Below are 17,866 nucleotides of genomic sequence, written 5' to 3' on the forward strand. Positions count from 1 at the left end.
AATTAGCTCACCTGGAGGGGTGCATTATACATATCAATTTAACTTCTCCTTTTCCTACTGTGACATTTCTAATATTTTGCATGTCATCTTACTAAATGATGTAATGAACTAAGCCCTCTTTTCAGAAACGACAGCTACCAATCATTTTCCTGCTGTGATGCAAATATCTGCTAACCAAATGTCTATCAGAAACCTAACAAGGATGCAAGACTGAATGGCACTTCTCATTTTATTTAATTAAATGCCTTTCTTAAGGTAATTCAAATCTCCTATATAGAACCAGCCCATTACCTATCTGACCAACTAATAATATGACAGATCACAAAACATGCAAAATTCATCACAGACAGAAGAATCAGGCAAAACACATCAGACATAACTTAGTATTTTGGATTTTATTTAGGTTGGACAGTACATTTGCACAATGTATTACAACCTAATCTCTCCCAATAACGAGGGAGTTCCATTCCACATGCTTTCCCCTTTTTAAAAATGATTATCTCCATACAATTCAAAATTTAATTGTACATTTAAATAAAATTTTAAAAAATTATTTCCTTTATTCCATTTTTTTTCTTTTACTTCTTTCATTACAAATCTTCACTTCAATAGAAGGTGTTAGCTTTCAGAAACAAAATAAAACAAACAAAAACAAATGCAAACTGTATGCAACAACTAAAATGTAAAGACAGTGTTGCAGGTGAGGAGCCAACCGTTGGCTCTGAGGTATGTGTCAGCTGCTTCCTGCGGCAGGCCTCATGTTACCTCTTCTGATTCTGTTTTGCTTGCTTCAGTAAAGTGTCGAAGTCTAGCGTGTTGAGTTTGCCTCTCGCTGACATTGGTTCATACTCTCTATTTGAATCTGTAAAGATAAAAAGGTCAGAAAAAGTCAATATGGCGTTTAAAAAAAAGGAGACAATAAAAGCAGAATATGGTGCATTTTGATGAAACACTGATAAATGGACCTGCTGGCTGAAATCAGTTACAGCCATGACACCCCAAAAAGATTTTAGATGACTCAACTTTTAAGAAATAACTGCTAAAGAACAGCTTTTTAATCAACATTATACACACAAATGTCATATTTTTGAATTAAAATATTCAATCTGTGCCATCAAAAATCAGCATTTTGAACAGACTACCGATTTGATATTTGTCTGCAAGACTTCATTTGAATAGGTCAGGAAAAAAACAACAAAATGTATTTTGCAGACGTGACCTGCATTTCTTTACTGGCAGCTACAGCCCTCAAAACCATGCAAGAGTTAAAGGCAATTTTGGGTAGAAACCCAACCATCATGTTTCAGGTAGTGGACTGTTAATTGTACCAAAAGTAAGAACTAAGACCCTTGGTGAGGCAGCTTTTTATTATCACGGCCCACTCCTGTGGAACAGCCTTCCTGAAGATCTGAGAGCTGCACAGAGCACAAACATTTTTAAAAGCAAACTCAAGACCGACCTTTTTAGTCTCGCTTTTAACCGAGTTTCATTCTTAACAGTTTTATTTATTTATTTATTATCTACTTCAAATTTAGTCACTTTTATTCTACTTCATTTATTTACTTATTTTAAGTATAGCAACTTATTTTCTTTTAATGGTTTAATATTTTAGTATTTTATTATCTTAGAAATGTATTTTATTTTGGTGATTTTAATTTCCTGTGGTGAGTTTTAGCCTCTTATTCTACCTCCAGTGTTTCCACATCAAGATATCATGAGAGCGTTTCCTCAGTTTGTTCAGCAACTTCTTTATTTATTTTATTTGTATTGTTTTTATTACTATTGTTGCATATATTGTGTTCTTAACCTTAGGATTGTGGGGTGGGTTTGGTGTCAAGGCTGGGGGTGGGATCTTTTTCTTAATTGATTCTATTTTAGGTTGTTTTTATGTACAGCACATCGTGTTACAATGTCATTGTATGAAAAGCGCTCTATTCCCAACATCCTTCTGTGTTTAAATTCATTCTTCTTTTGCAATCAGATAAGCCGAGAGTTATCTGTAAATTAGGAGCTTTTCTGAAGAATGTCCTTCCTTTGTTTAAGTAAGATCTGCTGCACTTCAAATCACATGATTGTTTTGTTATTTGTAATTTATGTTCTGTGGCTCCATACCATGCAATCATGGTCTGAGCATCAAATTAAAATGAAAAAAATGAAAATTTTTCAATTAAGTCTAATTGATTGATTGATGTTTGGTTCCATGCTACTTTCTTTTTTTTAAGTTGTACTTTTGGGGTAATTCTGCCTTCATTGATAGGACAGCTGAAGAAAAACAGGAAATGTGGAGAGGAGAGAGTGGGGGGGGAGACATGCAGGAAATGGTTGTGGTCAGGAGTTGAACCAGCGACCTCTGAGACAAGGACTATAGCAGGGTTGTCAAACATACGGCCCGCGGGCCAAAACAGGCCCCCCAGAGGTTCCCGAGGATGACTTCTCAAAATGCAAAAATTACAAAGAAGACATTAACTGTAATTTTTCAATGAAAGTAACTGCTATATCAGATTTTCTCTCTGGGGGTTGCATACAATCATTGTGCCGATGGAGCGCAGGTGAAAAGGTAACCTGTGTGCTTGGTGTGTTCGCAGCAGGTTTCAGGGCTTTACAAATATAATATTTGGCCCCTCTGTGAGACTCACCATGGCGAAAAGTACGATAGCTGTTTTAGTAAAACTGTAGTTCATTGAATGTGAACATTTTCAGGATGTACTTGTACATTTTTTGCACTAAAACTAAGAGAAAATTTTGGATTTCTCCTTCTTTATAGGTTAATATGTTGTGATCTTTCTTGTCCGGCCCACTTAAGATCAAATTGGGCTGTATGTGGCCCCTGAACTGAAATTAGTTTGACACCCCTGGACTATAGCCTCTGTATACAGTGCCCCTGCTACTTTATCTTTATGTACTGCATGCTATCCAATGTTTAAAATGTTAAAACTCTTTTGAGTATACAAGCAGCAAATCACAGCAAACTATCCTACCAATGTGAGTTACTGGCTGTGGTTCAAAATGTACAGCAGGCTTTACGCTGCACATTTTAGCTCAGCACAAGTACACTGAGTTGACATGAATGAAGCTAATATCTTGAATCTTCTGAAAGCTGTATTGGGATCAATAAAAAGTTGTTTTTGTTGTGTGGATTCATGCGTACCCAGGTCAGCATAGCTGGTCTTGCAGAACTGTCTCCTCCCACCAAAGCAGAGATCAAACGGCAGCTCATCAGGTTTACGCAGCTTGCTTCCGTTCTCGATGGCCGTGAAAGCTTCCTTTGTGCTGTAATAAGTCACAAAGCCGTAGTTGTCCCTGCAAAAGATTACAAAAACATTAGCCCGAGTTCATTTTCCATTTCTTTGCGGCCTTTTGTTGAAAGTTATACAGACTTTGGTTTGCTCTAATGAGCTGTCACTTGTTCTTAAAAGAGCGACCCGGAGGTGCTGCCAGGAGGCCCCAGTTATAAACAAGTTCAGATGTAATTTAGCACTGTAGCTTGGCCTAGGAGGTCATGGTGAGACCAAAAAGGTTCAAAGACAGTGCAGCTTTCGCATGACAAATATTAGTTAAAAGTTGTCATAACAGGCATTGTACACTTACCCATGATCCCTAAAGTGCAGGGTGCAGTCTTCGATCTCGCCAAATAGTGAGAAGCGGTCTTTAAGTTCCTTTTGGGTCATAGTTCCCCTGATTCGACCAACGTAAACAACACGACGCTCCTCCTAGAAGAGAAAGTGGTAACTGTGTTGAGTCTCAGCTCAAATATTGAACAGTATATTGAGCACCTGTGTGCTCTGAGGGAAACTGCTTACTATGGCTTTCTCCTTGCATCTCTTCACCTCCTCTGTATTCATCTTTGCAACATACTGGGGCCTTTGTAGAGGGCTGAGGGAGACAAGAAGAAACCTCAAGTTAATAAATGTCACAAAATGTTTTGCACGAGTCTAACAGCTAATCATTATTCACAGTCAGATGAGCATGAGTCATGGTTCTGTACCTGTGCAATCTTCTGCCTCTACTCCACTCTGTTTGTCTCTGAGGAGAGCGAGAACGAGACCTGGAGCGACTCCAAGAGCCAGAACAAGAGGAGGAATAAGAGTACCTCCTCCTTCTGGGTGGAGATCGGGACACAGGGGAAGAGGAGCGAGAGGAGGAGCAGGAAGAGGAGCTGGAACTTCTGTCTCGATGACAGGACCGGTACCTAAAGACAATATGAGAAGGAAGGTCAGTTAGAAAGGAGAGTCATAGCCTGGAGAAATGATGTTGCATTTGATATCTTATCTGAGGTTCTAACCTTTTCTTAGGAGGAGAGTGTGATCTAGACCGGGATCTAGAGGAATGGGAGTCTGACACGGAGCCACTTGACATGGGGCTGGGAGAGCGGCGGGATCTTCTTTTTCTTGACCGGCCTCCAGTCCTCTCTTGGCAACTAGATCTGGGGCTGGGTGTGCGAGAGGCAGCGTGTCTGCGATAAGACCTCCCATAAGGCCCTCCCCTGGAGCTTGCCTCTTTAACGGTGACATCAGTCTCAGAACGAGAAGGCGACGCATCAGGAGTCTCCAGAACAGAGCTTCTCTCCACGTTATCAGTCCTGTTATCAAGCGGATCCCTGAGAGTAACCTGGCTTTTGCTCGTGGCGGCAGCGTTTGCGTTAGACTGGGTAGATGATGACGGGGCAGCTGGGGGGGTTTGTGTAGTGATTGGTTTGATGGTGATGAAAGTTTGCTGTTTGACATTCCAGCGTTTCCCTGAGTCGTTGTTTGAGGTGCCTTTGGCTGGAAGGCAGTAGTCGTGGTCCATGCATGCTACTTCCGGGGTCACAGATGCAGCAGCAGGCGAGGGAATGGGCTTGGTGCGAGACCTGACTGAGGGGAGAGGCCGGGCTTCTATCTGGATAATCTTGGAGGGGCTGGACTTTGAGGCTTCAGAGGCCTTGCTCTTCCCCAGTAGAGCCACAGGGGTCAGAGGTTTCCACATCTGATGAGGAGGAGTGGCTGGAGGAGTCAAAGCTGAAGCAGAGAACAGGAAAAGTTTAGTATCATGTTAAAACAAAGCTTAATGACTGTGCAGCTCTAATGAAAGGATGGAGCAGACAGCCATACGAGGAAACAGCTGAATTTCATACTAAGCAAACATCTAAGTTTCCTTTATGTATTTAAGAATTACCTGCTGTACTGGAGAGGTCATTCGCTCTCACACGCTCCACAACCGTTTTCTCTGGAGCCAGTTCAACACTGAAGAGGAGAAGAGTCTGTTAGTACATCGAGGGTACATAGTAAGCTTTTGAGTCTGCTGTCTTTGGAAGAGACTGCAGCGAAGTCCACAAATAAATAAAACAAGGCACTCGGCAAAGTTGCACAAATTCAAACCAGGAGAAGGCCACGACCGCGGCCAGTCCAAAGCAGGGTTTGCGGTAGGTCTTGGCAAAAATCTCTCACACATTCACACACAGCAAACATGTTCAGCTCTCTCAGGGGGTTTTCCATCACTCGCACTGAGCAGCTTGATGGCTGTAGGGTAACTCACCTAGAGTTTCCTACAGCTGCTGCTCTACCAGAGACCTCCGGCACACATTGCTCCTCTTTGGCTGAAGAGAGAGAAGGAACAAGGATGTGAGTGCATGAGCACAGGGAGGAACAAAACCACATGAAAGACAGAGAACAAAGACATCTAGGATTGTGTACGTAAAGGTCTTATAGAACTCTATACGGGTGTCAGCTCAGTATATCGGGACAGTGGATTTTCAGGGTTTTTCCTCTATATGGCCGGCTGCTGCATTGTTCACAGTTGGCCTCGCGCAGCATGGGGCTTCTATAACTGTATGAGCCATTAGATATGTCTGTCAGATAGAGTCCAGCCACTTGTTACAGATGGAGCTTGTACATCCGCCCAAACAAAGACAGCAGGGTGAGAGTTAAATGGATTTGCGGACAGGGCAGAATTCCAGCAGCTGAGCAGACAAGAGCACAAAGCAGCTTCTCTGCCCCCCACTGCACACGTCTCTTAAAGGGGAACACTTCAGGCCATAAAGACGCCTTTTTGTTTTTTTTTTAACAGGCCCTCTAAATCTTTGAGAATTTAGAAACATTCAAAGAAAGATTTACTTTTATAAGAAACCCCTGATACTGTATTTATTCTATCAGTCACTTGTATTCTTGTCAGTCCTGGTTTGCTTGTGCTCAAAAGCAGTTTCTGATTCATGATGATTTTAAAGTCCTAACATCCTCTGTCTATTAAAGGTCTTTCCACCTACTAACCCACCACTGCTAGCTAAGATGCCATTATGAAAACAGGAAAACTCACGGACTACATTTAGCTTTTACTAAACTAAGTGACCCACAAGCCGCTACAGGCCAGAGCTGACGTACAGAAGAGAAAAATTGGGTGTGGAAAAAAATCAGATACGGATTTTCTTCTTCTTTTTTTTTTAATAGGTTAAATGAATATAGTAAAAATCAGCCATACCTTGAGTTTCCTCAAACTGCTCCAATAAGCTTGTCAGGTCAGCTGCTTCAATTCCTACAAAGAAACATTACATTTCATCAGTACACAAAATTCTAATTACACCTTTTTTTTTTTTTTTAACAGGAAATGATGGCCCAAAGTATACTTCAATATAAAACAGCTCAGTCCAATTCAGTGTGGGATGATTGGAGACAATGGTTTACAGAGGCACACAAGTGTTTCAACTTTTAAAGTCAAAGTGCACATTATTTGACTGAAACATCTTTTGTTCAGTGGTTTGTGATATGGACTTCCTGCACACAAAGCAGAAACCAGGGCAGATCAAGTGAAAGCCCAAGTCTGAAGATGTGACACTGACGGGGTCATCTTCTGGTAAGGGCTTTGTCGGCTGCCAATTTGTCACTTCAACCATCGTTAAGTATATGTCCAGTTGCATACCATCCCTTTATTCGAAAATAAATTGAACACAAACATCTCTAAACTCACCGATCTCACTGGTGAACGCCTCGATCAGCTCCTGAGTGGGGCACTTTGCTCTGTGGGGTTTCAATGCTGTAGTGGGTTTGTCTTTATTTTCAAGCACAACAGGATCTTCCTTCAGACTCTGCAGCTCCACACGAGGAGTGCTGAGTTTCATACCATCAGCGGTGGGTTTAGAGGGCTTGCTATCAGATGTAGAGCTGGTATTTAATGAGGTAGGAGCTTTGACCTCAGGCACCTTTGGGAACACAACAGTGATCTTCCTGGGTGCAGATACTGTAGCAGCAGCAGCAGGTTTGATCATCTCTGTAGTGGTTTGAGTGAGTTCTGCAGACACAGGCAGAGATTTGGGATGTTCAGGGGAACATTTCCTCTCTGCTGACATTAACTGAGCGGTGGGTTTAACAGAGGCTGGAGATTCAGAGCTCTGAGGGACACTTGGTGCTGCAGGTGGAGCAGTGGTTTCTTGATGTGAGGGTAAAGGCTTCATTGAATTAGCAGCAGGGGGATTTTGAGGGGGAGAAGGTTTTGGTTGTTCGGGTGTCTGCTGGGGTTTAGGGGTAGCAGTAGCAGCTGAAGCCTTGCTGTTTGAGGCTACCATGTAGGCTGGTGGCACTAACAGAGCCTCAGGGGTGGGGGGTGCACAAGGTCCCCTTGGCTGCCAGGCAGGCCTGACCTCCTCCACTTCCTTCTTGGCAGCAACTGGGTTGGGGCGTCGCAGATCTTTGGGGGTCGGGTCCGGTAGGCAGGGGATGGGGGGAAGCTCTTTGGGGAGCTCTGGGAGGCTCGGCCACTTGGTGCTGTTGTCGTCCTGTTTCTCCACCGGGGCTGGCTTCTTCTGCTGCCGGAGCCGACGGTACTCAGCTAGACTGAGAGACTTGGGCTTCGGTTCTGGGACAGCGAGGGCCACAGGAGGAGGGGCCTCACTGATAAGTGGTGTCACGGGGGCTGTGAGAGGACCAGCAGCAGCTGTGGCGCTCTCTGAAGGCACTGGGGGTGAGACAGGAGAGGGAGCTGCTGATGAGTCTTCCTGCTTTTTGAGGGTCTCTTCCAGCTGTTCAGGTTTTTCTTCTTCAGGCCGTTTGGAGCTCAGCTCAGGGTTTGAACAGACAGGTGGACTCTTCTCACAGCTGACGATTGACAGAGCTGCTTCCTGTTTTGATGGCACAGATGTGGCATCTTGTATTTTAGTGACAGGCGATAGTGTTGTAGTGGCGACCTCTTGTTGTGTTTCAGTTCGGCCGTGTTTTAGTTTCTTAGGTTCCTGAGAGGAGGAGGAGGTCTGCGTTGAGGCAGGAGGAACTTTTGGTACTTTATGTTTCTTCTCTTTGATGGACCTCTTCTCAGATTTTTTGGGTGATTCCTGCGCTGTGTTTCTGACTCGGCCGCTCCTGAGGACTCTTCCTTCCACAGGCTCAGGGTGATGCCGCTCCTTGCTTTTCTTCTTCTTTTTCCTCCGGGAGGGGCTTTTCTCTCTGATCTCTTTTTTCTGTCTAACAACAATCATCTCATCTTTCAAGCTTGATGTCACGGGGGTTGCGACTTTCATTGGCGACACAGTGACTGATTCATCTTCATCATCGACGACTATATGCTCTGAACTGTCAGAGGCTGCGCCGTCGTCTTCTTCCTTCAGCTCATCTTCTTTTAGTGCAAGAGAGACCGGGAGGTCCATGTCGGGGATGGCCAGGATAGGCTCTCCATTTTCCCCCTGGTCCACAACTTCAAGTAAGATTCCTCCTTCAGGCAACATCTGTTCCCCTTCGTCATTTTCCAAAGAAATGGTCATACAGTACGGGTGCATGTGCCTGACCAAGTCCCCCAGGCACACCGAAACGCCTTCTTCATCCTCCTGCTCAAAGGTGATAGGCAGAGGCAGAGTGAGACCTTTCCAGTCCAGCAGGTCACTGTCAGGACAGGAATCGTGGCTCACTGGGCTCAGAGTGAAGGAGCCGTCTTCCTCTTCCTCCCCATCGCTCCTCTGGAGAGAGTCAGCGAGTATCCTGGGCAAACTCTGGTGACCGACAGGGACACAGATACCCTGATAAATTCTCAATCTATTTAATTTAAATCCTCAAATACATTGTAAACAAAGTGAAACACTACCTTTCCAGTTGATGAAGGTCTCATGTTACATAGTGTGTCTTTCTCTGGAGGGGAGCGGGACAGGCACAGCAATCTCCTGAGCTGAGGGGTGAAGAAAACAAAACATGACCACATTAAAACTTTGTTTTTATCTGCAGGAATGTTAAGTTTTTTGGGAAAAAAATGGTTTACACGAATGCTTATATATGCATGATATAGAAGTTTAGAGTCTTATTAAAGATACACAAAAATCGAACTGAGAAAAAACTTCAAAAGTTGAAGAAAACTAAAGTTAAAAAAATCCTTTCACTCTGAGGCAAAATCAAGTCTTCTTAATTTGCTGCAAATCACCTTAGTATTTACTTCTGCTGCACACTGCGTACGTATGTACTGGATTAAATATAAGAATATATATTGGAAACAAACAAACATGTACTTCATTAATCTTTGAGAGCTGAGTTTAAAACTTCATTTCCATCCATATTAAGCTAGCAGTAAGCGTACTTATGTTGGCTTTAGTGACCTTACTTGCTCTTAAAGCCATGATTGCTGTGTTCAACGGGGGCTCTGTACTGTTACAGCTTTAATACAGAGATTAACTCCCTGTGGCAATACTCGACAAAGTGGCCTTCAATGTATGACCTGCTGACGGATTTTGGAAAAGTTTATAGAAACTTAAATGTTGATGCATTAAACTAGTTTCTAACACTTTAAAAAGTGTACTTTAAAGTACACAATACCCTCAGTTTTTGTCCTTTTAATCTAAAATCTAATATAACCCTCTAACTATGTTCTGAACAGGTCAGCAGGTTTTTTCGTCTACCTCCTTTCACTCTCTCTATCCTGAGCTCAAAGACAGATGGAGGATGTCAGGAACACTAATCTGTGAGCAGGACTTTTACAGTACTGTGTAACAGCTGGCCACTAACCGGAGAGTGTTCCCTGCCCTTTTGACCCGACAGGAGGTCTGAGTCGGGCAGGGTGTCAAACGGGGACAGGTTCTCGTCGTCCACATTGTCGAGGATCTCGGTCAGGGCGGTTAGCAGCGTGGCTTCACTTTCCTCGTCTAGTCCTTTAGTCTAAATAAAAACACATAGGAATTAGGTCGAAGCACAGCACATCACAGCAGGGAGTGTAAACAAACTTATATGTTGTGTCAACACGGTGTAAAGTCTCTTGAGTTACTGTAATGTTGAAACATTTGAATGAGCCTTACCTCTATCGTAGGCGTGTCCTCAAACATCGAAAGTAGTGAGGGGTCCAAGCAGCTTTGAAGAGCCTCGAGAGTTTCTCCATCGCTCAGCACAGCAGTCTGAAGAGAGAGGAACACACTTCATGTTTATCTGACAAAACACAACTCAATGTCTGTGTGTACATATGTGGGTTTATGTAGATGTGTGGGATGATGTGCACCAATGGTTGTGAGGTTAAGTGGGCTTTTATTATTTATGTTTCTCCATGTATACTTTTACTGACTGTGGAAACATTTTCTCTTGCCAAGAACAATAAAAGGTCCATCTATCTATCTATATATATCTAGTTCTTAATGAGAGCAAGTGTCCAATACCTCATTGCATTACAATACTTGTTTCAGCATTCTTCACAATTAAGAACTTATGATTTGTTCAATAACTCCCCATTCAGAGGCATGTCATTTGTAACAACATGCCATCAACTCTACTTTGTTGGAGGCTGCAACATCTCAGCTCCATTTACAAGTATATCCAGTCATGTATGAACCGCTTGGATGCGTTTTCATCCTGATGCTTTTCTCGTATTTCCACTCTTTCAAAAAGATACACCCAGCTGCCTGAGGTATTATGTTTCTTCTTGTGTAAAATAGAAAAGTTTGGAAGGAAAATAGGTCATGCTAGTTGATTTATTAGTCTGTTCTGGTCAGGTGCAAGCCTGAACTCCAGTCAGGCGTTTAAATATGAGAGTCAGAAAAGGAAACGCCAAAGGGCAAGTTCCAACTCTGAGAAGAAGAAGAAGAAAACAAAATACTGAAGGCATTTTCCTACAAAAGGGAAACACACAGGAGCAGGGGAGAGAGTATTTTGGGAAAAGTAGTACTTGCAGTCACTAAAGTTATATTTAGTTTTTTACTTTAAATATATTGCTAAAATACTGCAAACCTCATTAGACAGTGATTCATAAATTGTTATATTTAATAAAACTTGTATTTGTACTTTGCTTTAAAATGTCACAAATCATACAGTGTCCAGCTACTCTACAGAACAATAAACGCATTGCCCCCTACAAGGTCCAACATGACTGATAAAATAGTGCACATTATCTGAAACTGGTGTACTATCTATGTGAGACCCACGTGTTTCTGTCTACACATGCACACACAGAGCGCAGACATGTTTGATCCTCGCCTCAGCCCGTCCAAAGGGAGGCAGTGTTAGGCAGGTAGTCTCTCTAGGATACCCACGTGTTGCACTACAACAAACCCGAGCAGGGAACATCATGTCTGCTCCTGTCTTTTAATATAACCAGCAACTCACCCAGTAACATGAACTTAATGCATTTACACTATGAGAGTTCAAAAAAATGCAGGTTGAGCAATATGGAAGGGTGTGGGATCACATATTAATGACTGGACCTGTTGCGCATGTGCGACAGAGCCCCACGTGATTCAACACTACTTTGACCACATGTGGATAAACACATTGGAGGGATAAGAATGAAATCTTGCTGCCATGCTGCTGCAAATTCAGATTACTAACTCACACCTCACCTGTGCTGATTGGCAGCATGGTCTAAATATGTAAAGGAGCTTCATCACTGTGTGCATCATCATTATCATCACTGATGACACATTACTGCATTGAGCTGGCAAAGAGCCTACAAACTAACTACAGCATGATGGAAAATTAACACACAGCATCTTAAACACTGTCAGAATAAAGACCAAGAAGACTACAAAGTATGTTGGGTAATGTAGTTTACAAGCACATTGCAGTGTTTGTCACCACGTGTGAATGAATCACTGTCCAGAGCACTTTCTCACATAAACCAAATGATGGAGCTTAATTAGGATACACTGACATTATTTAAACATGCTGTGCAAATGTCGTGCTACTTATGAATAAATACACACAACTGTCACTTCATTTTCTCAAACTGCTGTTTATACTGAGGAAGGAAACGTGCAACCAGCCAAGCTACACACTCAAGCTAGCATTGCTTGAAAGCTAAACAGCACGTTTCAACATGAAGAAGTGTGTATTCACAGGTATATACACGACCACACACTCAACCAGGGTGTAAAAGCCACAACACAGTGCACACTTTTTCATTAAGTTTAACTAGTAATACTATGGTTGCATCCACGTGTCACTTTTCCATGCGCAGTGTACAACTCGTGGACTCCACACACCGCTTTTACGCACACAGAGCTCCTAACAGTGGATATATGTGAGAGGAAATTTAATATAGATGACATTCTTTACCTCGTCGAGGGAATCCATGGTGAAAAAATCCATATTGCACGCAGTTAAAGTCTCCTCGCCTGCTCCCCACCGCGCCGCCATCTTGCTCGTATACTCCCTGCCCTGTCTCGTTTCGGAATGAGGAGTGATGAATCGTGGAGGAACAAGTACGCCGGCAGGGGACACGTGGTCCAGCATTCCCGGCAAAATGACGCAAAATGACGCAAGGGGTTCAGGGGTCATGAAGCCACGTTTTGTTGTAGTGCACTTTAATGGCTCCATGAGTGATTTTAAGGACATGTTTGATGGATAACTCAGAGCAGAAATGTAACAGCAGAAGAAATGCATACAACATAACATTTGAAGTTGTTTTTGATACAGCAATTAACAGTTTTTGATAGTTCAGACAGAGTAAATCACACTGAACTCCAATTGTGAGTACATAAAGGCAGGCTAATTAGCTACTGGAGGGTGCATTGTAAAAATGTCATTAAAAAAAAACCCAAAAGCAAAAAATACAGCAGCTATATGCAACAAGGAAATAAAGCCAATTAAAGTTAATTAGCATTATTATAAGAGATAAGATAAGATATTACTTTATTGATCCCCGGGGGGGAAATTCAGTTGTTGCAGCAACCCAGACAGTAGTACAATCAAGACAAAAGTTCCAATTAGTAAATAGAGGTACTGCATGTGGGGCTGAACAATAGAAAGGGTGGATTATGATAACAAGTTTATGGATTTTTTGTGTGTTATTGTCAGTACCAAACTTAAAATCTGTCTATCTGTATGCTTGATTAATCTGTCTTGTTCCTTTTGTTGTTCCTTTTGTTTTGTTCTGTTTAGGTGGTCTACTTTGTAACTGTTGTGTACAAGGAGATTACCTTGCTGTATGTCACATTGGTGCAACACACTTAATAAAAAAAAATATATATATAAAAACAATTAGTAAATAGAATAAGTAAAAATAAAAATAGATAAATAAAGATAGAATACAATTTATGTATATCAACAATGTTACAAATGGGATTTAGATAAATATAAATGTTAGAAATAGATTAAATAGCAGTAATTACAGGCAGTATTAAAATTGTTTCTGTAGTGGCAGTTTGACTTGGTGTGATTATGGTTGGTAATGACAGATTAAGCAATATAATAAATAAATATGGGTTTATAATATGACCGTTAGTTGTAGTAAAAAATAATAATGTAATATAAAAAATATAATATAACATATAACCCATTTATACACATCATAGTAGATTTTATTAGAACTTCTATGAAGCAAAACTTCAAATATGTACAATTCCCAGCTTCTTAAGTGGGATTTGATTCAGATTTGCAATCTTCCTCTATTTTCTGTCATTTTTACCAGGTAATAGCAGAGTTTGGACTCTTGGTTTGAGAACAAATCATTAAGTTCCATGACTTAACCTTACACCCTTGGAACTTGTGATGACCATTCATCAAATAAAGTAAGTTTTGTAAGTTTTAATCAGATTTTAATGCCTAATGTTTTATGTCTAATGTATTGTGTCTTGACTGTGATTCTTCTGTAACAACTGCAAGTCCTGCAAGGGATAAGTAAAGTAGCCCATTTTATCTAAGTTGGCAAAAGAAAAGTTACCCATTTAAGCTTTAAATAAAATCATAAAGTAATGATAATTAAAGTGAAAAGGCCTACTGTATAAACTGTTAATGAAGCACTTTCAACTTCTTACAAAGTTTTGCATTAGACTTGTTTTTCAGGCCTGTATCCTGTGATTGTAAATAGTGACCACCAGATGGCGCTGTTTGGCAAATACTCTCTGGCTCCCATTATATTCTTCATCTAAAATCGATTTAATTTGGAAAAATGACGACTTACATCCCCTTGTCTGCAAATTATTACCATTCTGTTTTTCAGGAGTAACTAGAAAGAAGACATATTAATTAAGGAGGGGATTCATCTTCATCTCAAAAGACACATTTTTAGAGACAGATGCAAACTGAGGTTACTGATGAAGACTATGAGGTACAAAGCTCTGGAAAAAGCGGTGTGGTCCTTGACTAAATGTAATTTTTAAAGTGAAAATCTTTCTTTATCAGGAGTCTTTAGAGTCAGAAACATACAACAGAAATCTGAATAAACTCTTAATACTGATAGAGGCAATTGAATTAAGGAGCTTAATAGAAGTCTATTCTTTTCTTTTACCAGGTGCAGTACATATAATGAGGGTATGAGAAATGAACAAGCAGGAGCTGAGATTAAATTGGGTCAAGAACAAAAGTGGGGAAGACGTGCTCTTCTGCAGGATCAGTATTGCATGGTGCTGAACTGCCATGGGCAATTCCCCGAGTCCCATGAGCAGACATGGATTAGAGGTGAGCTCAGAAATACACTCAAACACACATACACACACACACAATCTGTGGTCTCCAGCTTATGGTTTATTCTTTTTTTAGTCTTTTAAAATAATATTATTTATTCTTTGCTGTGTCAAAATAAAACTCTTATTTCCCAATACAATTACAAGATTTAAAAATCTTTCGTTATTCTCCAACAGCTTCCTCATGTGCCAAAACTTTTTCAGACAACTCTTAAATGTGTTATTGCAACTTTTAAAAGCCATCCTTGTTACAGAGACAGAGCAGCCTGAAAGAATCCAACACACCAGCTTGTAGACTCACTGCTGTAGATGTTCTGGCTTCAATCCAGGGATCCCTCAGGCAACAATTATGAGTCTCACTGATCAGTTTTGCCACATGCCGCATTTCAGTGGAGGACTGTGAATCTCAATGAGGAATAAAAGCTCTTAAGTTATGTGTCACAGTATATAACATTTATAGAAGTACCCCAAACTGATTCTGATGATACAAAAAATTCTGCATCAGTTTAGATTAAAGCAGATGGTAACTGTGTTTGACTCACTCTCCAGCAGTTAAAGAGTTTGGTGTTGAAAGTGATGCTGAGTTGATACATGGAAAACGTTCACTAATGTGCAGTTTAATCACTTTTAGATACATGGAAATGCTTTTAGAGATGCTGACCCTTAATGCTTATCAAACGGCCCCTTCATGTACACACATTTGCTCTCTGTCATATCACAAATAAGTTTACTTTAATAGATTTTGAGTGTGTATTTGTAGGTCTAACGCAGTTCATTGAAAGGATCTTGGCTTAGTTTTATATGTTAATGTGACATTTGGCAACTTCAGCTGTTTACCAAGGACTTTGAACCTTTTCATAACTTTTCAGTTTCTCTCCACCTACTCAAAACGTTACATACATTAGAGTTTCACTTTGAGAAAGAAACACAGAGTGGGCATCCAATGAAAACTAGAATATTTTAATATAGTCTTTGTTGACCATTAAAAGAGCTCAGTTTTTACACAGAAGCTATTTTTGTGAACCTTCCTGATGCGCATCCTTGTTGTGTTGATCAAGGGTGAAAGATGCTGTGTGGTGTTTTATGTATATTCTTCTTATTATTTGGAATTACATAAACTCACAGTTGATTATATAATGATTATTTTAGATAACTATCAATGTGAACCAACTTCTCAGTTTTTGACATTCTAAATCATAAATCTAAACTAAAAGGAAACAAAGAAAAATGTTAGAACATGGTTTGTCTTTCTAGTTCCTTAAAAACAAAGGAGGTACACACACACACACACGCATATATACACACAGATGTTTTAAATCAATCAATCAATCAATCAAACAATCAATCAATCAATCAATCAATCAATCAATCAATCAATCAATCAATCAATCAATCAGTCAATCAATCAATCACTCAATCAATCAGTCAATCAATCAATCTTTATTTGTATGGCGCCAAATCACAACAAACGTTATCTCAAGACGCTTTTACAGTACAATACATAAAAACAACTTTTACAATCCATAAAAAATGTATTATTTATTGTTTAAAATGACCATGCATATTAATTAACACTTCTATAAATATGCCAGAGTTAGCAAAAAGGCTAGTTTACATCCCTAGTCCCTTGCCAGATGTTAAAAAGGCTCCCTAAAAAAAACAAGATTAAACAAAGATAAAATAGGGTAAATAAGATCAAAATAAGAAGGCAGAGGAGAAACCAAAACACAAACAAACAAACAAACAAACAAAAAAGAGAAGAAAAGAAAAGAAAAGTACAAATAGCCCCATACGATTAAAACGACTAAAAGCTACATAAGGACATGATATGACTGTCTTTGAGAAAGTGTCCCTGGACATAAAATACATGGAGCAAGACAATCAGGAAGCAGCAATAATGAAATGTTAAAGAAGACAGATGCAGACACAACAGGACAACATTTAGCAGTGTTGTACACATTTGCATCAGGTAGTGACTATCAATCATTAAACTAGCTGCATGATGACGTCCATATTTAAACAAAAAAGGTTGTTTTGGGGAGATGCATGATTTCCCAGCTCCCATAGTTCCTCAAACTTTCTTTTCTGAGGCCTCAAAGAGAAAGTGATCTGTTCCATTACAAAGATTTCTCAAGTTATATCATACCAGTCCTCTATGGAGGCGGAGGAGGAGGAGGGGGGCAGGGTAAAGCCATTTATTATGTTATTGCCTTCCTGACAGCAAAATGCTGTGCCGTGTTAACAGTTCCTTTATGAATCCCCTCGTGCATTAAAGTTCAAGTAAACAAAACCACAGCACTGACAAATGAACAAAACTCCCAACTTACAAACTCACAAAGACACAAAACCTCCCTGTATGTGAAAAATCTTCTTCTCTTTCTGGATCACAAACCTGACCTGCAGACTCACACAGTGATCATCTTATCATTTGTCCATCAGCTGTAGCAGCACAGAAACACCCACAGTTTATACAATCCATACATTATCTAGACTGCTAATCCACATGGAGGTCACAGGAGCTGAAGCCAATCCCAGCTGTCTGTGGGTGAGAGGCAGGGTACAGCCTGGACAGGTGGCCAGTCTATCACATGACATGTAGAGACAAACAAGCATTCACACTCATACTCACACCTACTGGAAGTTTAGAGTCACCACAAGCATAGACATGGATAGTGGGAGGAAGATAGCTTGCATAGTTGGAGGGAAGCTACGATATGCAAACTCCGAAGGGACAGGCTCCAGTCAGGGTTTGAACCAGGAACTCTCATGCTGTGAGACGATGGCGCTAACCAGAGTACATGGAAAAACTCCCCTGAGAGTTTGCAAGAGACGTTTCTAATTTGGCTTTTATAATTGGCTCCAGCTCACCTGAAGTTTAGAGACAGTTTGAGTAAATCACCGTCTTGAATTGAGTCTGCAGTGATTCATACAATGTGCTGTTATTATGCGCTGTTTGTTTCTACATTTTGAATTGACCCTTTGCTTTCATGATACCTGTTTCCAAGTGTCTGAAACTCATTGTCTCGCGTCCAATCACCTGTC

The 17,866-nt window shown here is 40.7% G+C and overlaps 1 protein-coding gene and 1 non-coding gene across 2 annotated transcripts; both read right to left on the reverse strand.

The window, feature by feature from the left end:
* Positions 1-376: 376 nt before the first annotated feature.
* pprc1 (PPARG related coactivator 1) lies at positions 377-12,678 on the reverse strand. The gene is made up of 14 exons (XM_034681994.1): positions 12,477-12,678; positions 10,235-10,330; positions 9,948-10,097; positions 9,040-9,120; positions 6,940-8,947; positions 6,454-6,507; positions 5,515-5,575; positions 5,155-5,222; positions 4,283-4,997; positions 3,986-4,189; positions 3,801-3,873; positions 3,589-3,710; positions 3,149-3,300; positions 377-862 (listed from the first exon to the last, which is right to left on the reverse strand). Exons 1-14 carry the CDS (start codon positions 12,651-12,653, stop codon positions 762-764), a joined length of 4,062 nt encoding a protein of 1,353 aa, XP_034537885.1. The 5' UTR covers positions 12,654-12,678; the 3' UTR covers positions 377-761.
* On the reverse strand, positions 3,395-3,533 carry LOC117812168. Its single transcript, XR_004631154.1, has one exon. It is a non-coding gene; the product is annotated as a small nucleolar RNA SNORA50 (small nucleolar RNA).
* Positions 12,679-17,866: the final 5,188 nt, after the last annotated feature.

Source organism: Notolabrus celidotus, chromosome 4, assembly GCF_009762535.1.
Source record: "Notolabrus celidotus isolate fNotCel1 chromosome 4, fNotCel1.pri, whole genome shotgun sequence".
NCBI classification, from domain to species: Eukaryota; Metazoa; Chordata; class Actinopteri; order Labriformes; family Labridae; genus Notolabrus; species Notolabrus celidotus.